Below are 25,783 nucleotides of genomic sequence, written 5' to 3'. Positions count from 1 at the left end.
GTGCGATGATAAGACAGCTGACTGTAATTAGAGCCTGAAGTTTTCGGGTTTAACCCGATTCTTTCCCGAATTTGCACCCTGAATTGAAGGTTGCCTCTTCACGACAAAACCCGATTTTTACCGGGCAAATTGCCCTCACTGAGACGTCTGTAGGAATGCACACTAACTTGTTTTGCAGCAAATGGAGCTACATCACCATTTGTTCCAAACCAGTACAGTTAGTTTGAGTAACTGAGCTCGATTTCTCCCCAAGTTTCACATACTGGAAGTTTTCCTCACCAGAATTTGCACGAATTTGGAGCACATGTTTATTTTCCCGATTTTTACCCCCAGAATTTAGAAAAAAATATTTCCCAAAAACTTCAGGCTCTAACTGTAATGTGTGTTCTCGCAGAATTTGCTTGAGCAAGTGGGACGTGTGGCTCCACACCTCCTCGTGTATCCGCTGACTGTTCAGGCCCGTCCCTCTGATGGGAGTCCCCTGGTGATTTGTGCTGCCCTCTTGGACAGCATGGCACTTCATGCACCAGATTCTGTATCTCAGGTATGTAACTTACAGGTTATGTCTGTGAAGGAATGAGCAGTTGACAGTGGTCAGTGGCAATGGTTTCTTAACAGTGTACTATTTAAGCATCAGCTAAATAACATTAAAGGGGCACTAAAATGCAAAACAAGTTCACTTCAAATTACGTTGCACGCTATGTCAGTTTCGCATTTGTTATCATAGTTCAAAGCTTTTATTCCGCTACGGAGCTACAGTCGAAATTATACCGGACTCTTTCTTGCTTCGGCTCTAAGCAATAAACGTCGTTTCAGCTCGTGCATCGGTGTATTTAGCCCATGCTACGCGTGCACGCACGTGCCATGTAGTTAAGCAGTGCCTGTGCAAAACATAGTGCGCGTTGTGATGCGGACTGGCATCGCTGTCCGAAGGATGTAAAGATAAATGTTGTCAGTGGAACAATCGCGAGAACTGTCGTGGGCTACAATTCAGTGAATCAGTATTAAAAAATGCAGTAGTGCGCATCACGCCACGCATATACGGAACACTACGATCGGACCCGTTCCAAATCAACACGCCCACTATAGGTATGCGCGCGCTTCTCCAGCTGTCTCACTGGATGCCACCAATCTTTGCCTCCTGGGGATCCCATTTGTTGCCGTCAAAGACGGCTCTGCTTCCATTGCGTTTTTCTTCTAAATGGTAGCGCTGTGTGAACTAATTTTGCTTGCATTATACTAATTGAAACACGGGCTTTCATTTGATAACGTAATCAAATTTTTGACCACGTGTGGGTTTCTTAGTCAGATGTAGATGATAAGCATTGCTCCGCTTTTATCCATTATCACCGAACTCCTCATGTAAATATCTCATTGTCACACTTGTAGATAGCTTTTAACTGCCATGCTCGCTTGCTATCGTCATTCCCCTCTCTCTTATCCTGGTCAATCAATCATCGCTCATCGCTCATACCTGTAGATAGGTTTTAACTACCACACTCTCTCTCACATCATCTTTCCCATAATCGTCTCCGACACACTCAGCATAGTTTTGGCGCTCTATGGCCTTTGTTGCCTTTGTGCCATTAAACACATAATCAATCAATCAATCAATCAATCATTTGAGAGCAAGTTGTTTTTGCATTTAAGTGCCCCTCTAGCATAGTTAATGGGACGCTTCTGCTATCGAAACACACTATCACAGTCATATGAATCGATCAGCTTCACTGAAATCTTTCGCATGGTTCCAGCGCTCTGTATCGCTCCAAACGTTATCAGGAGAGACATCAATCTTGTAAAAAGTATACTGTATGCATAAATGTTTTCTTTTCTGTGTGTGTGTATGCAAAAGCATTTTGCATTTTGGAGGAACTGTCGTGAATGGGGATGGAGACACCCTTTTGTATCACCTCAGGTGTCAGTGTTAAGTCTGGTGAGCTGAGAATTTGTGTGAAATGAGTTATGAGTAAATCTCTATTAAATTAAAATTTGCGCATTGTCAATTCTGTTTTGTGGATAGATTTGGGGCAACATTACTGCAGCTGCTATCACACTATAGATTTAAAAAATCGCACATCTTCAGCACTTGATGTTGAATATGTTATGTCATATTAGTAATGAACATATTTGCAGGAACATGAATAGACGATTTTTTGGGATGCGTAAAAAAACGGAAAAAGTAGTTACGTACTACTGTGCTATACCACTAAGGACTGCTCTGTCCTTAGAATAATTCATTATTGTCAAACATTGCAGAATTGCAAGAAGTAAATTTCATTATACAGCACGTGGCCTGAGATCGCTCAGTATGGTCATGAACCTGTAGTAGTCTACATTAAAACTTTCACTACTCAGTAGTGTCTATTTCCAAAATTTGTGAAAGGGGCCAGCCTGCATATTAAATGCACAATATTTTTGTAAAGTTAGTGTCATGTGTCAATGAATGGGCCTTGTTTTGCACGTAGGTGCAATCATTTGTCAGGGAGCTTCAGCGGATTGCCGTCCTGTGGGATGAACTATGCCTGGGAGCCCTGAATGCACACAGTGGAGAAGCCCACCGCCGTATTCGCACCCTCGAGGAGGAAGTGAGCCGCGTGCGTGCTAATGCAGCACTCACTACGGAGGAGAAGGATGCACTCATACGAGACAAGCATGCAGTCTTCCTCAAACCAGTATGTGACTCTTATGTCAGGTTGTTTGGAGGACGTGCACTCAGTGATGTGATTGCTGTGCCAATTGCGCCAAACTGCGCCAAGAGGCCAACTCTGCTACATCCTGCTACATTTTCGCAAAATATCAGGAATCTGCACCAAGCCTGCGCCGAATATCCTCTTGCTCCTTTTAAAAGCGAAGGCAAGCCTCCAGCTGAGCCCCCCTGATCGTTTGACGTGTATCTAGTCAGTGGGCAGTGCAAGTCATCGTGGGAGAGTAGCCGACAAGATGGCGTATATGCAGGCCAGCTGGTGGATGTAATGTTCTTCATAATGTAAAAGCCTGAGTCTGAGCACACCGAGGGATGACACGAACACACGACTCAAACCAGCAAAGTTTACTACTCACCAGGACACCATGTACATATATGTAGTGACACAGCATGGGAAAAGAGGGAAAGGAAAGTTAGAAGAAGGCCACATACTTGGCAGAAGGTCAAGCGAATGCAAGAGTTACAAAAGAGTGTCTGTAAGCTGGATGAATAGCCACAGAATTGCATTTGCTTGACCTTCTGCCGACTATGTGACCTTCTTGTGACCTTTCCTTTTGCCGAGTCTGAGAAATTGTCGTCCGTCCTTCTTGTTCCGTGTCTCTCAGTCCCCTACCATGGATCACTATTTAACCACTCAAATGCACAGGTTTTCGATGTCTGTCCAAGTCGTTTTTGGGAACGAAAGCGCAGCCGTTAGGCTTAGCAGGGCGGACACGATGGAACTGCCTGTTGGTTAGTTTATTGTCATGTGAGTTCAAGTTCGGTGTTGGCATCTCTATGTCCAGGTTAGTCTAAGTTTGCTGTTGGCATTTTCCCTTGTGACTGTGCATTTTATAGTCAGATAACATTTATTATCAGTAGTTTATTTTGCAGCGGGGATTTCGATCACTTTATTTCGAGGCACACCCGTTTTGCAAGCGCTAATGTGGTAGCCTGCTGTTGGAAACCCTTTCCTGACATCCGTTGTTTGAAGGATTAAACTGCTTGTTTGTTGATGAAACTGCGTTTCTTGCCAAGCTATAGTAAAGCAATAGAGATAAGATCTCCCCCCACCGGAAGGATTAGGAATATGACAGGATAGAAAATGCAGGTCTGATCACTGTCACTCTTTCTTTCATTTTTTATACCATTGCAGTGTTTCCGTGCTCTGTTGTCGTAACTTGTTGCAGGTGTAACATGACGCCACTAACGCGATAAGGCAAACAATTGTGAGAACAATTGTGTTGGTGCTATGGAACGAGAAACCTGAAGTAAATGTTGGACATGTTCAACCTATGATTCTAGAACTATGTGAAAGCACAGTGGACAAATTGAGTGTGGAAATCACTAAAAAAAACTAATTGCATTAGCATAAGTTTTGTTCATTCCTGTGCTTCCTCCTTTCTGTTTTGCTTGTTTTTTTTATTGCGTGTTTTGCTTCCTCCTTTCACTTTTGCTTCTTTCTTTGGTTCCTTCTTTTCTTTCTTCCCTTTCTCTTTGTAGTAGAAGTTCTCTTCCCCCTTGATAACTCACATAACTCGTGTGTTGTTTCCCGCTGTCTTCATTGTTTTCGTGCAAGCTACTCGTGTGATAGTATCTCTCTCCTCGTCATTTTTCGTCTTTCCTTCTCGTTTTTCGTGGTGTCCGCACACCGACACTGCCGTTTTTCCTTTGACATGAGCCTTTTAATGCAATTGATGTCATATAGTTTTAAGAGTACACACAATACTTTACCACCAGTATGCTAGCTTTAGGATTTTCTTTAACTATCTTGTTTATATTTGGCAGCGTAACTGCAAAGTATTGTCAAAAAATGACCAACGAGAAATTCTTCGCAGTGATCTGTATTCAATTCTGTATTACGCTCCACTCGAAATCTGCGAATTTTCACAGCACTCTGTCGAATATCGTTGGAAATCCTGGTCTAAATTTTGTCATTACACGTAAGCTGCTTCAACTGATTGCAGCACATGACAATCGTTACAAGGAGTTGGCCTTTGGCTTTGCTGACCACATCCACGTCACTCTTGCGCATGCTGATGTAGCATATTTGCTCCAAAGCACCGTTTTGTTGCTCCAAAACAATTTTTTTCCTGCTCCAGAAGGTGCAGCAAAATGGCTTAGGCCAGTCACATCACTGGGTGCACTGTACTTCACTTACCCTCTCTGGCCACAAGCATAACCCATGTCGCTGTTGCAGACTGTGTGCCTTCTTGAGGAGCTGCGCGATGCAACTTGTGGTACTCCCGAGACCCCGCATGAGACGTGGTTCCAAGAGACGCTGGGGCCTCTTTTGAATGAGACGCTCGAGGCCTTACAAAACCCAGCTGACCCTGGTAGGCCCCAGTCAACGTGGGCTTCCCTGCGACGTCTTCACCTACGCCTTCAAAGATGCAGTGGTGGTGCAGCAGAGGCTTCTTCTGCTCCAGCTCCCCTGCTCATGGAACGTGTTTCCCCAGCTCTTGCTCAGCTTTCTGATTCGCAGGTGAGTGGTGCTTTTGCCACTCTTGTGTTGACGCTTGCAGAAAAGAGGCAAATTTTCTATGCATAATGTAAAACTCCAAGACTAGAGAACACGAAGGGACAGACACAACACGAAGGCTCAAACACGCTGAAAACTTTTCTTCGCAGACAATAAATATATACACAACAGAGGAAAAGAAAAACACACAGTTGAGGACAAAATAAGAGGTCAATTTGGGAGAACGAGCAGTCTGCTAATGGCCGGACCGAAGATTACGGATGGGTTGCTGACAAAGTTCCCACAAGAGGTTATACAAAGGGTCTCTCTCAAAAGCCTTCTGCGAGGGTCCACTTCGGATTACAATTGTTTCATCCCAAGGAGGGAAGCAATCTGAACATTCCTCCAAATGCTTAACAATTTCGGAGTTTGAAGCTTTATTTTTTACTTTTAAGGAATGCTCTCTAAAACGATCATTTAAGCAACGTTTTGTCTGGCCAACATAACAGAATGGGATGAAACAATTGTAAAGGCTTCTGAAGTGGACTTGTGGAAGTGAAGCTTGTGAAGGCTTTTGCGAGACCCTTTGTATAACCTCTTCTGGGAATTGTGTCAGCAACCCATCCGTAATCTTCGGTCCGGCCTCGAGCAGACTACTCATTCTCCCGAATTGACCTCTTATTTTGTCCTCAACTGTGTGTTTTTCTTTCCCTCTGTTGTGTATATATTTGTGATCTGTGAAGTAAAGTTTTCAGCTGTGTCTGTCCCTTCGTGTTCCCTAGTCTCGGGGGAGGGTTTACATTATGCATCAACTTCACCAGCTCGCTTGCTTCTTAGCCATCGTTTCATTGTCAAATTTTCTGTATTTTCAGGTTCCTATGCCCGGTTGTGATGATGGCCAAGTCTGTGTGACAGCCGTCCTGCGTGCCATCCAGGTGCTGCCAACCAAGACCAAGCCCAAAAAGCTTGCATTTCAGGTGCGGTTCTCTGTGCAGTCGCACTGAAGGGTACCAGAGTTTTGACTACCCTCTTGACCAGCTCTTAGAGCTGTTACTGGATATTGTTTAGAACCTGAGATACTTTTAAGCCTACCATACATTCGTGTACATGTGATGTCATATGCATTGCATCATGACGTGAACTTAGTAGAACTGATTTCTCTCAAATCGCCACCACATAGGGGTTGGGGGAAGGGGTACCCTGAAAACTACGAGGCTCAATGTGTAGTGTAGAAGGTGCCTCCTGAACTTGTGAGATTCGGTGAGGCTAATGCCCACCTTTAGGAAAGTTGCTGAGGCACGTTGAAAAAATGTATGCAGGGATCAGACGGACGCAAGTACACCTTCCTCTTCAAAGGGATGGAGGACTTGCACTTGGACGAACGTATCATGCAACTTCTCAGAGTGGTCAATGCCATGTTAGCACGTACACCTGCGGCAACGCCCCTTCGAGCCCGCTGTTACGCAGTCACCCCTCTGGGTCCTCGTTCAGGCCTCATCCAGTGGCTGGACGGAGTAACGCCCCTGTTCAGCCTGTACAAGCGATGGCAGCAACGGGAATCGGCCACGCCCCTGAGACCATCTGAAATCTTCTACGGAAAGCTTACTCCCTTGCTCAAAGAGCAGGTTCGTACTCCTTCGTACTATTTTATTCCTATGAAGCGAATGTACATGTACAAGTGCACCTTGTTCAGTTCATTGTCCGCTCTGTGTTTATCCCTCTTGGTATAGTTATCTTTCCTAGCGTGTTTTATCGTTCCTCAGGATTGGCAGCTAACAACATGTTGACCTCAATAAAACTCCACACCACAATGCAATAGTAATCGAAGTACCTCAACGAGTGAAAATGTCACCAGACAGCCGCTTGTACAACTGTCAAAGCCAGTGCCAGCACAGCAGTATCGGCACATGATGTACGTTGATGGAGAATGCAAATGTGGCTGGAGCTAGTGCTTTGTTCCGCATTTCTGAAGTGGTTTCCATGCTTGCATGTCGAAACCACTGATATTCCGTCCAGCCAGCAGTTTATGAACATCTGTATTTAATTGGTAGGAAGCAGCTGTTTTTTTGTTTGTTTTTTTCAGCACGAACATTATATATGGTGCAATCTCGTTTATTTAAAATCGAAGGGGATCAAATATTTATTCTAATAAAGGGGAGTTTGAGTTAAAGGGAGCAGCGTTGAATGAGGGCTTGATGCATTGACGTCGCAGTCTAGCTGCGTCTGAGATGCATCATGGCTCGCTAGGCTGCACCTTCGTGGTCACGGGGTGGCAAAAATATCAGAGGTTCATTTGTTCCAGAATATTTATTTACAGGCAAGCATGAAAACAGCTGAGGGCAAAAATCAATCTTACACACGCTTGCGTTCATTTTTTCAGCTGTGACTCTATAAACGTAATTTGCAAGATGAAGTCCAACCCAATCGCGAACCCCGCGAATGCAAACATAGCCAACTCAATTCAAGAAAATATTGAATTGCCACCTCTTTCTTAGCTGTGTAATCAACAGGAAGGGTCTTCATCCCCTCAAAACAGTGAGGCTTGCTTGCTCGCTTTGTCGACGAGCAAGCAGCATCGTTCCATGCCAGTCACATTTGTGCAGACCATTACGGTGGTTCGTTCCTTGCTCTTCTTTCCTCCTGCAGAAGTATCGCTTTTACGAGAAATTTACTTACTGTAAATGTATTTTTATTTGCGATGTATTAATTTTCGCGAATTTCACGACCGCTAAAAAATCACGAAAAATTGTACTCGTGAACACAGCTTGATGTTTATCCCGCAAAAGGAAACAGCCCTGGAATCGCGAAATTGAATGCTCGCAAATAACTTCGCAGATGACTGAATGTGCAATTTGTGAAAATTAATACATCGCTAATAACAATACGTTTACAGTATGTAAGTTATAAGTGAACTTAACATTTTAAAAGTGAAAGGCGTTCCTGACCTGCTAGCAGCACACGGCCGGCGCTTCCAAGCCAATGTGTGGTCAGGAGAGGCCAGGCAACCTTGTTCGAATAAACCATTGTGCACGTTCGTATGTTCAAATTACTGGGCATTTTGCCCAATTGAAATACACATGGCTTTGCCGGGACCCGAGCATCGGTTCGAATTATCTGGAAATTCACATTAAGAGATTTAGAATTAATGGGATGCACTGTATGTGGAAATGGGGAGTATGAACTAAGTTGGGCCACCATTTTGTACATCTTAGGCCAATAGAATATAGTCTTTTAAGCGTCCCTAAGTCTTGTAGAGGCCAATGTGTCCGGCTGTGGCATTATTGTGGCTAGCTTAAATCATGTTGTGCCGCTGCTGGTGGGGTATAGACGATTTCAGGAAATCTCAGCGCTCCTTGCGCACACATTGTATCCTGGGAGATTATTGTCATGAGGAAGGGAGAACAATCATTCACGTTTCGTTTTCGCTGACCTTTATATTTGGTGGACAACGGGCCCGGGAGAGGAGAAATCGAAACAGTTTAGAGACCTTCTCCTTCTTTCTGGTAAGCAAGTACCCATAGTTCAAAGCGGCGCTAAGCTCTCTGTGATTTTCTGAAGTCGTCTATTGAAACCTGGAAAGTCAGCCAAAATTTTGCTATTTTTTAGGTGAACTACAAGTATGTAATGCATAAGTTTGAATTAACACGTTCCTTCTGTATTTTTCATGTTTCTGTCTTACAACAGGGCATCACAAACCTAGAAAACCGGCGCGAGTGGCCCATACACGTACTGGTGGAAACCCTGGAGGCTCTAATGGCTGAAACACCACACGACCTGGTTGCCAAAGAACTATGGCTGGCAGCACCTAGTGCGCCACAGTGGTGGCAAAGTACATGCACCTTCTGTGCCTCCACGGCTGTCATGTCCATCGTAGGTTACATCATTGGACTGGGTGACAGACATCTGGACAATGTCCTGGTTGACCTGCATGCCGGAGAGGTAAGCCAAAGGCAATCGTCGCCATACAAGTGCAACACCTAAAAGAGGAGTTTCCACTTCATAAGAAAAGATGCTCACCCTAGCTATATTTCAGCATATTCTAAAGTAACCGTTAGACACAGTTCAGAAACACATTTAGTTTACATTTAGGGAAAGTGTCTTTCAGGGTAACACACACATGAGTCTCGACCGTGCGCAAGGGCCCGCGCCGTACATAAGCGTCGATAACTGCCGTTACGACGTGGAAAAATTTTTCATGAAAAATTAGAACAGCTACAAACACAGTGCCAAAGGGCACCTACGGCAATTTATTCTTGCGTGAAATAGCTGGTTATTCGCGTCTGCGTCATGCCTAGAAGATGCGTGGTGTTGTACGACGCCAAAGCCTTCGCAGCTTTCTCCATATTGTGTTGCTATCCCGCCAACCTCCTAAGTACGTCCATGGCAGTGCATCTTCCATAATGCTCTCCATTGCTGCGACATATTTGTCCCTGTCAAGGAAACCATCTACAACCAAGGAAACCATCTGATTTTGTCACGTACGGCGCCACACAAACGAAGCATTCCCACGTGCTTGCTATGGCGCCTTGTGTCTCATGCGCTTTGCTGTTACCTTCGCGAAAAGGAGACACCTCAGAAGGAAAATCCCGAACATTCCAGTCACTCGGACTTCCTTTTGTAGGCACCAGATTCCTCCCAACCCTAATCGCGCGTGCTATCATTGGCTGCGGGAACAGGACGCTGCTTGCGCCATTTATTTTCGTGACCCTGAAGTTGGCTGGGGTCATAAATCTTATCTCGTTCTTTTGCTGCATCGAGGGGGCGGCAAAAAAGTATTTCGCTGTAGTGAGAGTTCAAATACGTTGATCTCTATGGCCCTCTGTCAGAGAACCCAAATTATTTCGCTCTATCGCAAATTTCGTTATATCGCCTTTCATTGTAATGAGGTTTTACATATTATTTGATTATCTTGAGATTGGATTGTCGATTGGGCCAACTGGTTATGGCAGTAGCTCATGGCAAATAATAGCAGCAGCAAAGACACAACACGAGGCACAAGCAACGCACAGTACAAATAGGGCCTGACTTTTTAGGGTTAAACCCGTATCCGCCAGATATTTACCCCCCGAACGAAATCTGTAAAATTTGGGTTTAACCCGAATCTACCCGAAAACATCCGGGTCGCGTGGCACACTCATAAGCGTGCATTAAATAAAGTTTGATAACATTGCTAAACATTAGTTCCACGTTAAGACAAATTTTTATTGAACAAAAAAAAAAAATCACCCGAATACACCCGAATTCCTGACGACAGAATATGCCGTAACGGGATTTAACCCGAATACACCCGAATTTTCAAATGAAAAATATCACCCGATATTTACCCCCCGAATTTGGCCAAAAATAAAACCCGAAAAAGTCAGGCCCTAAGTACAAACAGCAACTCTCAACTGGCAGACTTTACTAGACAGTAGAAACACATGGCTTAACTACAGATATCTGAAACAACAGAAAATAAAAGAAAGTGTCTTTCAGGATAACACACGCAGAAATTATCAAGAATACAAAGGAAATTAAACAGTAGATAAATCAATAACCGGAATGCCAGTGCACTGTAAATGTTTCCAGGTAATCAGCCTCCGCTTGAGAGAGAGCCAGCGATGGCACGCTTACACAGCTTTCCTTGCCAGCCTGTGCAATGAGGGAAGCCCCTAGGATCTCCCGGGCAATATGGTCCTTGAACACCCTTTCTATTGAGGTGTCCCCCCGTTTTGGGGACGCCTCAATAGAAACTGCGTTGCTTGTGCTGTGTCCAAGCTGCTGCTATTAGTATTTGCTGTGAATTGTGCCAGTTACACAGCCTCTCTACGTTTATGATGATAGCTGCTGGTACTAGTCTCTATGACGAGGGACAGCAGCAACGTCCGGCAATCTTGGTACCTGTTCCAATGACAACAGTGAGATGTCAGACACGGTCAGATACCAAGACTGGCCGAAGGCAAGCCCTGCTGCTCGAGCTCCTGAGGTCCATGGCACTTCAGGACGAAGTACCTGGAACCATGGAACCACTGTTCTAGGGTCCTTCACGATCACAGTGATTCTGCCCATTTGCCAGTGTTTCTGTTTGTTCTGTTCTGTTACGACACTATGCTTTTGAAGTGTTCCACTCTCTTCTTCTTGATGCCACACATTACCTACAGCCTACATTACTACTGCTTTACTACTACTACTACACTGCAACACTACACACGCATTAAACTACACCCTACATTACTACACCTTACTGTACAGCCCACATATGCTTATTGCAGCTGCAGTAGCTCAGCTGTGCAAACTAAAGACGAGGTAACTTGACATTACTTAAACTGGAGGAAATTCAGGTTACACCGTTTCTAAAACATTTCTACTGGCTTTATTTTATTTGATCTATCTCTTAGGGTCAAATGTTTTAAGGATTTGCGCTTTAACTGCAAGGTTTTTAATTGTTGAGCAGTCTACCTTAGAGAACCCAATTCTCCACTTGTTGCTGTTGCGCAGGTGTTACACATCGACTACAACGTATGCTTCGAGAAGGGCCGGCAACTGCGTGTCCCAGAGAAAGTACCTTTCCGCATGACGCCCAACTTGGAAGCTGCACTGGGGATAACAGGTGTCGAAGGACAGTTTCGCCTAGCCTGTGAACATGTAAGTTTTGTATTCTAGCCTCAAGATGCTCTTGTCTAATATTGCTGTCAAACAGGCACTCCAATGGGCCTATAGATGAATTATGATTAAGGCTGTGCAAATATTTGACATTTTGAATACGAATAAAATATTTTCAGCATTCGTATTCGACAACTGTATGTTCGTGGCTTCAGAATAATTCCAATATCTTCGAATATTCAAAGTTTTGCCGATTTCACGAGCCTTACGTGCAAGCCCCCTGCAGCGTTTTTCCGACAGCGTTTCGTGCTCCTGCCGTCAGCATCAAACCGTCAAAGACTCAAAACCGTCAAGCACGTCCGCAAACTTGCAATTAAATTAGCAATTAAGTGTAACGCACAATTCAAACGCAATTGGAATTCCACAATCGTCTTTTCCCTTACACTTTTCGTCACTATAGGTGCCTTTTTGTCGTCTAAAACTTATAAAGATGCACACGTGTAGTGCCATCTGGTGTGCAACTTGTCAACCTCTCGTGGAGCAACATGAACGGCATTCGAAATATTCGATGGGCATTGCCTTCAATGATCCTTCACATATCTGTGTGACAGCAGTATAAACTTCTCACATTTTTTGGCATTTTGTCCCAGGTGATAGTGATGCAAATCAGGGGGTAAAAATGGGTTTTACTGGGCGTTACCCTAAAAAAACAGGGCCCTAAACATACTTCTGACTTCTGGATGTATCTGCCTGCTGAAAAAAAGTCTCACAAGGAACTGCTGGCTTTGGCCGGCATTGAAAATTTTGTTTTTAGGTTTCGTGTATTGAGAAGGCAGTCAACCATTGATGAGCTTCTAAATACTTAAGTAATAAGTCTGTTTATCTCTGACCTTTATACGTATCTCCCCAGACTCAGCTAAATGTTACCAACAACTAGCCTACACCACCAGGCTTGCATTTTGTTTCTTCGTTCTACACATAAATGTCATGTTTTTCTAATTAGCGATTAAACCCGACTATTACCTGTCGGTCACATTTTCAGTGTATGAACAACCGCCATAATCTGCATGCCTCTCATCACTCTGTGTGCTGTCCTTGCATTGTACCTTGGCATGTGCTCATAACAGTGTTTCCATCTCGTTGTTGCACGCAGGTGCTGCACGTGCTCCGTAAAGGGAGCGACACCCTGCTCTCATTGTTGGAGGCTCTCGTTTGGGATCCCCTGGTTTCCTTTGGAGATGGAGGAACATCTGGGGGTCCAAGTGGGGGTGACTTAGCCCATGCCCTGCTTTCATTACGGCTAAGAGAGGCAGCACCACAGTGGGATGCCAACGCGCAGGCCCTGGATGATGCACTGGATGCCCTCGGGGGACTTATGGACGACTGTCAACAAGCACAGGTCAGCAAATTCCTGTAAAGTGATGTCCGCTTCGGAAATGTCCGCAAATCGGTGCATTTTTCTGTAGTCCGGAACATGCTTTGCGAAAGATATTCTGCATACTATATATTCTTGTAACTGTATGACCCTCCCAATTTGAAGGATACCACCCCTTCTGCCCTATATCATTTGCACAGTCCTGATGGTGCCACTTTTAGTACAAAAAACTTTGCCCTCATGCTTCATACAATTAATCATCGATTATGTTCAGAGCCTTGTGTTTTAAGGTTTGACCTAGGAAACCCTGTTGATTTTCATCATCGTAACTCTGGATAAATCCCGAGGAACCTTGGGAGCCTAACTTGCCAAAGTAAAGATTCAGCACTGCCACTCAGCATCTCGTGTTTGAGGGAAATATGTTTTTTTTTTTTAACCTATTGATCCGCCCAAAAATCTGCTATTTCGCGCAATATTGCCCAATTATACCCTGTCTTAAAGCTCCTCAAATAAAACCGATCTTTACCCCCAGATTTTCAAAGGAAAAAAATCAAATAAAAATAATAGAGGTGTGCGAATATTCGAATTCTCGAATCGAATCGAAAATCAAACGCTAGAACTATTCGATTCGCGAATCGAATATTCAATATTCGATTTTTCGAATACAGTCAAACTCCTTTATAGCGAACACCTTTTTAACGAAAATACCACTACAGCAAATTTTTTTGCGGTCCCGCTGGAGCCCTTTAGGTCCAATAATGGACATCCTTTTTAACGAAAATACCTTTACTGCGAAATTGTTTTGCTATCCCCTGAGTTTCGTTGTAAAGGAGTTTGACTGTATTCGACTATTCCACGAATATGAACGACACAACCCGAAAGTGGGCTTCACGTGATGCTTCCCTGTATGAGGTGAAGCCTCCTTTACGAAATTGCCCTTGCTGCAGGACCAACACAGGCTGGACGGTGTTTAGTTTAAGATAACGTTATCCAAAGTTAGTTTTGTAGACATTTTATGTGGAAGGGGCGGCGCCCCTCCCACATGCAGTTTAGCAGTGCGGATGAGGGACTTTGATTTGATGTCTGTGAGGTTGCCTTTAAAAAAGTTAGGACTCTTGAATAATGACTACAGCCCATGAACAAGAAGGGTGTCTTAAAGATGTCCTTTACAACTAAAATTTCAGTAGTGCAACTTCCTAGGACGAGTGCAAAGAAACTAAAGGGTGTTCATGGCAAAACTGAGGCAGGATGCCAATTCGTCTGTTTCACAAATGGCCTGTGGTTGTCTGAAACAATTACAGCCTCATCTGTATAACATGCTACTGCCTGACATAAAATTTTGAAATGAAGGTAACCGCTCCAGTACTCCAGTAAGTGTAGGCTCGCCTGAAAAGCAGGAAGCACTCTCATGTAAAATTAAAGAGTAGGGGCTTTAAACAGAAGAATTGGATGTCTCTCTTGTGACAGTTAATGCCAGAAAAATTACACTAAGGCCATGGGCTACAAAATGGAAACTTTTAGTGCGAAAGTCGCATATTGTAAATTTTGCGCAAATATTCGACATTCGATTCGGCATTCGGAATTTTTTTCCCCATTCGATTCGATATTCGATTCGACTTGAAATATTCGGATTCGCACACCCCTAAAAAATAAATCTAAAAATGCCTTTGTTGGAGGGAACTCCAACAAAGGCATTTTTAGATTAGATGCAGCAATGACTCTCTCATTTCTTGCTGTGCAGAGTGGTGTCCAGGAAGCAGAACAGCATTTGGAAGAAGTGTGTGCACAGCAGACGTTGGTGGAGGAAGCATTGGCATCAGAAGAACACTCTCTGCGCTCCTTGCCTCAGCGACACAGGGACCACTTGGTGAGTCGTGCCAGCTGCGATGCAGCCCGCAGTGCCCTCAACGAGAAGCTACAAGACTGCTGCAACTGGGGCCACCTTCAGGAAACTGCCCTTGCTGCACTGAGGGTAAGCGGGATTTTACGAGGCTCGTGCATAAGTAGAGCCTGAAGTTTTCGGGAAATATTGTTTTCTAAATTTGGGGGTGAAAATCGCTAAACAAACATCTGTTCTAAATTCGTGCAAATTCGGGTGAAGAAACTTCCAGTATGCTAAATTCAGGGAGAAATCGGGCGCAGTTGCTCAAAGTAACTGCTCTGGTGTGGTACAAGTGGTGATGTAACTGCATTTTCTGCTAAACAAGTTTGTGTGCTTTTCTACAGACGTCTCAGTGAGGGTAATTTGCCAGGTAAAAATCGTGTTTCACCATAAGGGGGGGCAACCTTCAATTCGGGGTGCAAATTCGGGGAAGAATTGGGTCAAACCCTAGATCTTCAGGCTCTATGCATAAGTAAAAAAAAAGCTATGTCTACTGGCTGATCTGATGCCACCGGGCACAACTGATGCGGTTGAGCCACCGGGCACAATTGTGCAAGAGTGCATGAAAGGATTATGCAAGCGTGCTCGTGTAAACTTGACATTGGCAGCAGTTCGGCATCCTTGAGTTTGGGGTGCCGAAATTTGAGTTTGGGTTTAAAGAGCAATATCATGTTTAGAATGTGGGGTGGTTTATTGATGAGCACATCTCAGCTCACATGTTATACAGCCTGAAGTTTTGGGGAGATATTTTTTTTCCTAATTCGGGGCTGTAAGGGTCAGGGAAATCAACATGTGCTCTAAATTCTTGCGAACTCAAGTGGAAAAACTTCCTGTATGCTAAATTCTGGGAGAAGTGGGGCTCAATTACTCAAACAAACTGTACTAGTTTGGTACAAACAGTAATGTAATTTTGTTTGCTGCTAAACAGTGTGTGCATCCCTACAGACGTTTCAGTAAGTGCCGTTTGCCGGGTAAAAGTCGGGTTTCGCCCTAAAGAGGCAACCTTCCATTCGGGGTGCAAATTCAGGGAAGAAACAGGTTCAACTGTGAAACTTGAGGCTCTAGCTATGAAGAAGGAAAACGAAAGTTGCAAGTTCTCTCTTCTTGCACAGGCGGTGCATTCTGCATTTGTCATGTTGCTGGGAAGTATATGGTTTCACTGTGCTCTCACACACGATGTCACGCGTGAGGCCATCGTTCCTGACAGGAATGCATAGTTTGGAACAGCCTCACTCATTAGCACCTTAAAACCGCAATCCTCAATAATGCCGTATGGATGTGCTTATCACGCGCGATCAGAGGCGCAAACAGAGCAAGCACATTATTCAGATCATAGGTCAGATTGCAACGCGTGAAGACGGGACCACAGCAATCCTTCGAATTAACCAGAATTTCGAATTAAGCGAGATCGAAACATTTGAAAAGAACGAAAAGTTTGAATATCAATTTTTGAATGCGAATGGGAATCGAATATCAGAAATATTCTATTTGTATTTCGCACATTTGCACACCTCTTGTAAGGTCTACATAGACAATATTGTGAGCTACCAATGCACCATGCCTGCAGGGTTCACAGATGGAACACTGGAGCGCAGCCCTCCTTGCCTCTGACAGTGCAATCCCCGACAGTCCAGTTGCACCCCTCACCCACTTTCTTCATACTTCAGGGCAGGGACAACTCTTGCAGCAGGTTGGTGCTTGCTACAGTTTCCTGTTATCAGTGCACGTTGAATTGTTTCCTGTACTTGAAAATGTGCAGTGTGAACAGCGGGAAGCAGAACTGCGCGTCAACTTGGCCGAGCGGAGGAGGACTCTGTTAAATTGTGTCGAGCTCCTGCGGTCCTTCGGAGCTGCAGCGGGGCCTTGCCTGTCCAGTGGTGCTTACGTGCCACAGTGCCTCCGACAGCAGCGCTGGCAGCTTTGGTTGCAGGGTCTTGTGCAAGACTTTTCACTAGTGAAGTAAGATCTACAGAGCATTTTGCTTGCTATTATGGCCTTGTGAATTACTATTTTCATCTCTCTATATCTGGATGTTTTCTTCTGTAACATGCATTCGTAGGGCCCCGTGTTTTAGGGTAAAACCAGTTTTTACGCCCCTTGCATTGTCATCACTTAAGGTAAAAAATGAATGAACAGAAAATGAACTTGCAAAGTGCCAATTCAGCCACCAAAACGGGCACTGCAGAATGCTAAGCAATGGATACTCAGCACAGCTGTTCTGCATGTTATGTTCACCTAAAATGTGAGAAGCACTTTTTTCTTTATTGTCCACCCGAAAATCAGCTTTTCCACCCAATATCACCCAGTTTTACGGCTCCTGAAATGAAGCCCGATTTTTACCTCAGTTTTTCAAAAAATCATAGAATCCAAAAATGCACGGCCTTACTGCATAACCTGCACACCGTTTTGTGTCTATGTGAGTTTGTGACACTGGTCACACAGATGACTGCATAATGCCAAATACCATTGTGCATGTGATCAATAAAGAACTTCGGAACTTGAGCATGCAATTCATTTCACTTTACCGTCATCGATAGACATTGATTGTTTAGTGTTGCTGGTTTGATTTTTGAGGATGTCGGTGAAATAAGTTCCTGAGGTCAACACATCTTTATTGCGCAGGTGCCAGGAACTGATAGCTGAGTTCCATCATGCCTATGGCATCGGAGCAGATCTCAACTTTGTCCAAGTGGCCCAGCAGCAGCATTACGAACTTCAGTCCACTGTTGCAGACCTTAGTGCCCGCATTCTTGCCGTAAGTTTCCAGTCCTTTATGTCTTGGAATTGCTCACATGTTGCACTATTGGACTGCTACCAAAAGTGCAGGATACTGCTACGGTCTATCAGGTGACCTTTAGAATGCTGTAGCATCTTGATAATATAAACTCCTCCAAGTGGTGAAAAATATTTGTGTCATTCAAGACTCGCGTGATCAAAGACGAGGCAATTTGGGGATAGTCGAGGGAGCACATCCTCATTGTTTATTCCTAATTTCTTTTCCTCAGGGTCGACACTTGCACCACTCTTAAAGGGGCACTAAAATGCAAAAACAAGTTCACTTCAAATTACGTTACATGCTACGTTAATTTCGTACTTGTTATCATAATTCAAAACTTTGATTCCCTTACGGAGCTATAATCGATATTATACCGGTCTCTTTTTAGCTTCAGCGCTAAGCAGTGAACGTTGTTTCAGCTCATGCATTGGTGTTTTTAGTCCCTGCTGAGCGTGCACGCGCGTGTCACGTCATGGATCAATCCTGGTGAAACACATAGTGCGCGTGAAGACGTGAAGATAATGCTGTCAGTGGAACATTCGCAGGAACTGATGTGGGCTACAATTCAGTGAATCGGTATTGAACAATGCCGCAGTACGCATCATGCTGCGCATGTATGGAACACTACGATCGGACCCGTTTCAAATCCACACGGCCACTATAGGTATGCGCGCGCTTCTCCTGCTGTCTGATTGGATGCCGCCAATCTTTGCCTCCTGGGAATCCCATTCGTTGCCGCCAAAGACTGCTCTGTTTTCACCGCAATTTTCTTCTAAACGGTACCGCTGTGTGAACTAATTTTGTTCGCATTACACTAATTGAACGGACTTTCATTTGAGAGCAAGTTTTTTTTTTTGCATTTTAGTGCCCCTTTAAAATTACGGGCATGTGTAGGCACAGATACCTACTGACCAAGCTCACGACGGAACTTGGTGTCCGATGGTGCTGACGCCAGGTCGTTGACACGACTTGTGCGATTACTGTCGTGTCTTATGAGTTGGAAGGCTCACAGTCACGGTTATCTCGAGGTGCAGAGCTCCAAATTATTTCAGTTGAGCCCATGTAAGTCGAACCTCGATATAACGAAACCCACGGGGACTGCAATTTCTTTCGTTGTACCGAATTGAAGGTCACGGATCGCGACCTTTGCGAGGGCGCGCGCTGTACATAAGCGTCGATAATTCCCGCTACGATGCGGAAAAGTTTTTCGTGAAAAATGACAACAACTACAAATACAGCGCCAAAGTGCAGCAACGGTATTTTATTCTTGCGTGAAATAGCCGGTTGTACGCGTCTGCGTCGTGCCTAGAAGACGCGGTGTCACGCATTGTTCGTACGCCGCCGAAGCTTCTGCAGCTTTCTCCATATCTTGTTGCGATCTCCCGCAAACCTCCTACGTCTATGACAGTGCGTTTTCCGTAAGGCTCTCCGTTGCTATGGCATGTTTGTCCCAGTCAAGAAAATCATCTAGGCTGATTTCGTCACTTACGCCGCCACGTGAACGAAGCGTTTCCCACGCGCGCGATGGCGCCTTGCGTCCCGTGCTCTTTTTACTTGGCTGCAACTAGAGTGACTCTAGCTGCAACCGGACAGTTCAAAACAAGCGCGAAAAGGAGAAGCCTCAGAAGAAAATCCCTAACCTTCCAATGACTCAGACTTCCTTTTGTAGGCACCAGATTCCTCCCGACCCTAATCGCGCATGCCATCTTTCGCCGCGGGAACAGGATGCTGCTTGCGCCCTTTGTTTTCATGACCCTAAAGTCGGCTTTGGGGTCATAAACTTTATCTCGTTCTTTCTCTGTATCGAGGCGGCGGCTAAAAAGTGTTTCGTTGTAGCGGGAGTTAAAATACATTGATTTCTATGGCCCTCTGTCGGGGAATCCAAATTATTTCGCTCTATCGCGAATTTCGTTATATCGCGTTTCGTTGTAACGAGGTTTGACTGTATTACGATCTTGTTAGACTTCGGATCAGACATACCAACCTAACACATCGTCACTTACTGTTAGGGGAACAACAGCCAGAATGCCATCACTGTTGTGAATCCTTGACAGTAATTCATATTCTTTCGACATGCCCTTTATATGAATATCACCGCCGCACTTACGTCTCGGTATGTTATCCATATCGCGTCCCTTATCACCCTTCTCTTTTATTGAGTGATGAAGCGATTGTGCCACACATAAATGTCATCAAATTTTTAGAGACTACTTAGTTGATAAGTAGCGTCTAAGAAAGTTGAACCATCAACAGTTTTTAGAGGACCTATTTTATGGCTTGTTAAACAGTATTTTATTAATCCATTCATAACCATTAACTTACCTTGAACCTTAGTTGGCCTTGCGCCACTAAACTTCCAACTACACACACACACATTACGATCTTGCTAGTTCCTGTAAGTTCACCTGTTGAAGCACTTGTAAGTAACATCCTGATTTGATGTAATGATTGTCACGAGGGCACTTGCTCGTGTATAGTGACCAGAATTCTCCCTACAGCCAGTAAAATAACAAAAAATTGAGAAGCAAGATCCAAGTTTTTAATAGAACCAATGGAAAGGGACACTTTCAGTTGTCATGGACTCCAACAGCATGTAGACCTTGCAAAGCGAGCAACTTCCAAGGTGCTTAGTGCCCAAGTGCCCAAGTGCGCCTTAACGTGGACACCTCGTATATCGAAATGTTGGTGTTGCCAGTCCTGTGGTATTTACACTTTCCTGGTCCCCAGATGTTTTTTTCATTGAAACTGATGTGTATCAGGCACTTCGGCAGATTATTTAACTCCAGAATTTAGTTGTTACATAGTTTATCTTGTTCTGGATGGGTGATGCCAGTCACAAAAAACAAGGCAATTTTTATTGTAGCGAAATTTTCAATCTCTGTGTACCAATTTCATGAAAGAAATAAGTGTAAATGTCACAAAATGACAAATGATGGTGAGCACAGTGGAGGAAGCATGCACACGTCCTACTAGAACATTCCATCTTCCGCAGCCAGTCAGCTAGCGGTCCATTTCGAGCACCCTCCTTTGTGTTTTTTTTTTTTTTTACAAATCTGCCGTTGCCTCTTCCGACATCATTCGAATACTCTTGGAAGTTCTTCCACAGTATCATCTTTGTGCATGATTTCCTCCTCACTCTTTTGTCCACCGAGATCTCGCCTGATAAAGTCACTCGTACAAATACCCAGTAAATATTGCAATGGTTGTGTGCTTCAGTAATTGGTTTTGATCGGCGGGGATTGCGAATTGCCTCGTAGCTCCTCTAAGTGAGGAGGTTATAGCAGATGCTATATTTAGCGCTCCTAATCTGTGCGGTATTTAGGCACACAATATGGGCCATCAGCAAATTGTGCAGTTCCCTGTGCCACATGAGTTCATCGAATGTTAAAACTGTTGTGTTTGTGCAGGTACTGGAGCACAAGCAGGCAGAAGGTGCTGACTATTTGCCGGAAGCTCAAGCGTCCCTCTTGGCTTTAACGGAAGGTGAGGAACTGCTCCATTGCTCAACTTTGGTGGTTTTCAACCATGGATCTGTAAGGGAGCCATTGTGAATTGGTGGAAGTGGTAGAGGAACCCCATTAGGGGGAAGGGATACCGTATTTACTCGCATAATTTGCGCACCCCACTTTTTCACTAAAAAAGTTGTGAAAATAAAAATTCGCATAATTTGCGCACTCCTGCTTTCGTGCGCAACATCATAGCGTTATCCCGCGACTGGTATTTATTTAAGGCTGGTATTTCTAACGACCTCGATGGTACAGATGCACAGTACAGTGCAACACAAGCAATGGGTCTCCCTATGGTGGAGGAGATAAACAAAATACAGAAACCGACACTGAAGATTTTTGTTCAAGTTTAATTTATACAAGCTTTCACGTGGAGGTCCACGCTTCTTCAGGTACAGAGTGAAGTGGTGACATGCATAAGTATATATATAGTATAGACATATACACGACCAAACACAATGCTGTACAAAGAAAGGGAAAGGAGATATGGTGCCACATGTCTGTGTACAATGAATTGCTGGGCAGACGGATAAGTGACCTCTAACAGTTTAAGAACAGTAAATGGTGTTATTGTGAACAAAAAGGCTCGCCAACTTAGTTTCACGGAAAGAGGGGCCCAGGAGTGTGGGAAATGAGTGGCCCACAATGGACAAAAGGGAAGGATTATTAGGATTAGGGAGGGTACAGATTATGTGTAAGTGAGGGCCAGACGATGACTGAGGCAAAGGTCCAAGAATTGTACACAAAGAAATCTAGATATAGAACTACTAAATTTACATAAGCTGATATAACGAGCCAGGAGGAGATAAGATCAAAGGGATTACATGGCAGGGAACCTTATCTCTGTTTTGACCTTTTTACCTCCCTCGAAACAATAAGTAGCGGAGATGTGTGACATCGCACTGACTTAGGAGAACAACGACCAGAACACGTGGAGGGAACATATCAGGCACACTTCTGGCAACATTACACGTCAGCATTCCGCAAGGCGGCTTCACCTGACGCATGCGTGCTTTAGGAGAAGCTCGCTTTAGAAAAAGTGTGGAAAGGACGTGCTGGACCTTTTGAATCATCTTGCAAGTTTCGGCAACATTTATTTTTTTTATTTTTTTTATAAAATACTACAAACCCTGAAAGGGTCCAAGTAGGAGGGGCACAGGAAGTCCAAAATAATTTACAACAAGACACATATGTCACATCATGTAACTGCGTTTAAGCCTTTCACAAATGCCGTGACAGAGCGCAGATGACAGAGAATTCCATTCTTCGACAGTTCGAGGAAAGAACGAATATTTAAAGCAGTCAGTCCTGCACTGGAATGGTTTGAGTGCGCGCTGATGGCTTAGCCGTGTTGATCTGGGTGCGTGTGGACTGATATAGTCCTGATGAATGATTCGAAATTGACCATTGAGTAAATGAAAAAGAATCTGGAGCCTGTGGGTCTTTCTACGCTCTTCCAGCGGTATTAAGCCACTCCGTGCGTAAAGAGGAGTAACTGAGGTGAGACGATTGTACGACTTAAAAATAAAACGTAACGCTCTCCTTTGAACGGATTCAAGAAGTCGAATATTCGCAATGGTGTACGGGTCTCAAACAATATCACTACATTCCAGAATAGGACGAACTAATGTTTTGAATGCCGTTAACTTAGTATGAGCTGTGCATTTTGTACATTGTACTGAACTGTACATTCTGAACTGTACATTGGCCAAAAAAGAAAGAGAGAAAATCGTTACGACCGACCTCTTTCACTGACAGTAATGGAAAATGAACAGTTACTGTCTATTTATTGCCTTAATTTTTATTTTGGTGTAATTCTTTTGATGCGAATTTTGGATCATACAAATGTTTTCCGCTGCCCCAGTGAGATTCGTATCACTGAGATTCTACTGTATTATTCACCTGAATGCACATCTTTAAACAGAAACTTAACATGTTTTAACAGATTTTGCACACGTTTTTCAAGTCATCTTGCTAATGTCTCGCGTAATTTGTGCGTCCCCAACATTTGCATCATTTTTTGTTTAAAAAATTGTGCGCAAATTATGCGAGTAAATACGGTATCTTAGTAACAGCAGGATTCAAGGATAAATGAATAGAAGAAATTAACTTTTCCTCACCTTTTTTTTAATTATATGGGAAGAAACATTTTAACAAAAATTGCAGCACTTTTTGGGAGTCTATCAATGCATGGTGCAGCCACAGAAAAGCAAAAACAAAACACATGCAGACAGAGACAGACAGACAGACAGACAGATGGTGTTCAGTGGATTTCTTCTCAGAAACCAAAGCTTCTTTGGATGCTTTTATGCGGATGTTCTCAATATGAACAATCAGTTTCAAATTGTGTGTTATTGTTAAACCTAAATAGCTGAATTTAGCTATGAGTACTGATCTTTTGACCTATGTGCATGCGTGGCACTTCTCGTAAGGGTTTCAAATGCCCAAAAGTTTCAAGTCAATGTCGGCATGCGTGAAAAGAATTGTATGTACCTTTTTGCCCGTTGGGATGTAAGACTTCCTCACTGCTGCTGTCTCATATCAATTGTGCTTGTACACGACCCTAGCAGTACAGAAGTCAGTTTGCATGCTACAGAGGTTTATGCTAGACACTGCTAGTGTAGCACACACAGCCATCTTGAGGCATAAAAGTGGTGGGGATCCCCAATACGAAGCTCTTAACTGCATAGAGATGGAGGAACATTTATTTCCTGGTACATACTATTTGGTACTTGAAGGGAACCTAATATTTGCTGAGTACATACCGGTTATTCAATAAATGTTTAATAATTTGATAAAAGAGCTTATATTGTTTGAATCAGATACGAATAGCAGAACTGCCTTTTTGTTTTTAAAATGCAGTAGCCGACCAATCTTCCGGACTTGACGGTGACCGGAAAAAAGTTGGAATAATACAGCTGCCCTAAAAACCTGATGATCACTAAACTCAACATTATTTCACCACAGCTGCACCAAAGAAAGTCTGTAATTGTGCCCTGTCGCACCTGGAGCCTGCGTATCATGACATCACTTGCGTGAGCGTCACAGGTTCGTCCCACATCTTTGACAATAGCGACAACACGCTCACCATGTCTGCGGCCGACGGTTGTGGACAGTTGCAGACGGTCAGGGCGATCGTCTGCAGAGTCCACTTTCCGGCTGCACAATTTACTGAACAGCCATGCCCATAGCATCAAAAGGTGACGAGCAACAACAGCGTGCACAAACAGAAACTCGGGAGAGTGTCCCGATGGTCCCGTCTGGTCCGCCGCCGAAAGCCCCGGCTGCAGTGCCGTCACCTAGAGGTACGGTTAGGAAGTTTTAGAGAAGTCTCGCATAGGATTCCAATTCCCAATCCAATCCAAGTGCACAACCAAAATGGCGGTTTCGAAGTTGTCGCCGCAGTGCCGAAAATAGTGGTGTCACTGCTTCTCCACAAGCATTTTGGTTCTGAAAATCAAGTATTTGAACATATATCTGCCCGGAAAAACAGTCGCAAAATGTATTAATCCTACGGCGAAGGTCACCGTTCCCCATGCGAGTCCGTAGTTTTGAACGAGTCCGAATATTCGGCGTCCGGAAAACCGGTTGGCTACTGTACAAATTATTTGCACTTGCCTGATTTTGAAACTTTTCTTTCTTTAAGGTAATGAATGTGGTCCTCTGTATGACACCCTCGTTGGGGCTCTGTGTAAGGGTGCAGGCACTCTGTTATCACTTGAGAGAGCAGCCACTAAGGACCCACGTCCCTGGGCCCGGGACGAGGCACCACTGCCACTGGAGGACATGTGCTCACAGGCAGCTGTCTTACTGCAGCTCGCTGACCTCTTGCCACATGTAGTGAGTTGCCTTTACGAGTTAGTAGACACTGTAGCATACACTGTATCCAGACTGAAGACCTTCACACTCAGAAGAAAGAGGTGCCCTTACCAAAATATGTTTGCTTTTAAGATTTTTTTTTTTTATCTGGCAAGAATTACATCGCCTTAAATGTTTAAGAGAGTCACTCTTGAGGCATATAGGACTAGATGAAGGGAAAGCGGCAGAAACCGTATATTACCTAAATTATAATGGTAATGAAACCACCACATACAAAAGTTCCACTATTAAAGGAAACTGCAATAGAAACTAGGAAAATCGGTGGTTTATGTGAAATTTGTGTAATGGTTATGTACATGGCCGTTCCCAGGATTTTTTTTTTTGTTTTTTTTCAAAGGGGGGGGGGGGGCAAAGCGCTTCCAGGAATGGGGGCAAGAGTGCAAACCGCCACCCCCTACCACATCTCTTTCTGGAGGCAGACGTTGCGCACTGTGTGGGTGTGCAGAGGTTCCTATTATGACATCTGAGCATAACCATTACGACCTATGACTAAAGAGTGCACTATTTTCACAAGCGACCTTGGAGTTCCAGAGGGGGCCACGGCTCCCCTTGCCCCCCTCTCGGTACGCCCATGGTTATGCAAAAACATGTATGTGTCCTGTTTGTTTGTTTTTGCACATCCCAGTCTGCATTACTTTG

The 25,783-nt window shown here is 44.1% G+C and overlaps 1 protein-coding gene across 4 annotated transcripts in view; it reads left to right on the top strand.

The window, feature by feature from the left end:
• LOC135391622 (serine/threonine-protein kinase SMG1-like) overlaps nt 1-25,783 on the top strand; it is an 87,577-nt gene that overhangs the window by 37,811 nt on the left and 23,983 nt on the right. For all 4 annotated transcript variants that reach the window (XM_064621944.1, XM_064621947.1, XM_064621946.1 and 1 more), the window contains 14 exons: nt 395-544; nt 2,466-2,672; nt 4,884-5,168; nt 6,017-6,121; nt 6,464-6,769; nt 8,829-9,083; nt 11,622-11,768; nt 12,880-13,125; nt 14,843-15,073; nt 16,551-16,673; nt 16,743-16,942; nt 17,606-17,738; nt 21,167-21,242; nt 24,912-25,105. In XM_064621944.1, coding sequence (XP_064478014.1) covers nt 395-544; nt 2,466-2,672; nt 4,884-5,168; nt 6,017-6,121; nt 6,464-6,769; nt 8,829-9,083; nt 11,622-11,768; nt 12,880-13,125; nt 14,843-15,073; nt 16,551-16,673; nt 16,743-16,942; nt 17,606-17,738; nt 21,167-21,242; nt 24,912-25,105 — 2,658 coding nt within the window. The remainder of the gene's footprint in view (nt 1-394; nt 545-2,465; nt 2,673-4,883; nt 5,169-6,016; nt 6,122-6,463; nt 6,770-8,828; nt 9,084-11,621; nt 11,769-12,879; nt 13,126-14,842; nt 15,074-16,550; nt 16,674-16,742; nt 16,943-17,605; nt 17,739-21,166; nt 21,243-24,911; nt 25,106-25,783) is intronic.

The sequence above is a fragment of the Ornithodoros turicata genome, chromosome 4 (genome assembly GCF_037126465.1).
Source record: "Ornithodoros turicata isolate Travis chromosome 4, ASM3712646v1, whole genome shotgun sequence".
NCBI classification, from domain to species: Eukaryota; Metazoa; Arthropoda; class Arachnida; order Ixodida; family Argasidae; genus Ornithodoros; species Ornithodoros turicata.
Note: the sequence above shows the minus strand (reverse complement) of the source record. Positions and strands in the feature narration are given on the sequence as shown.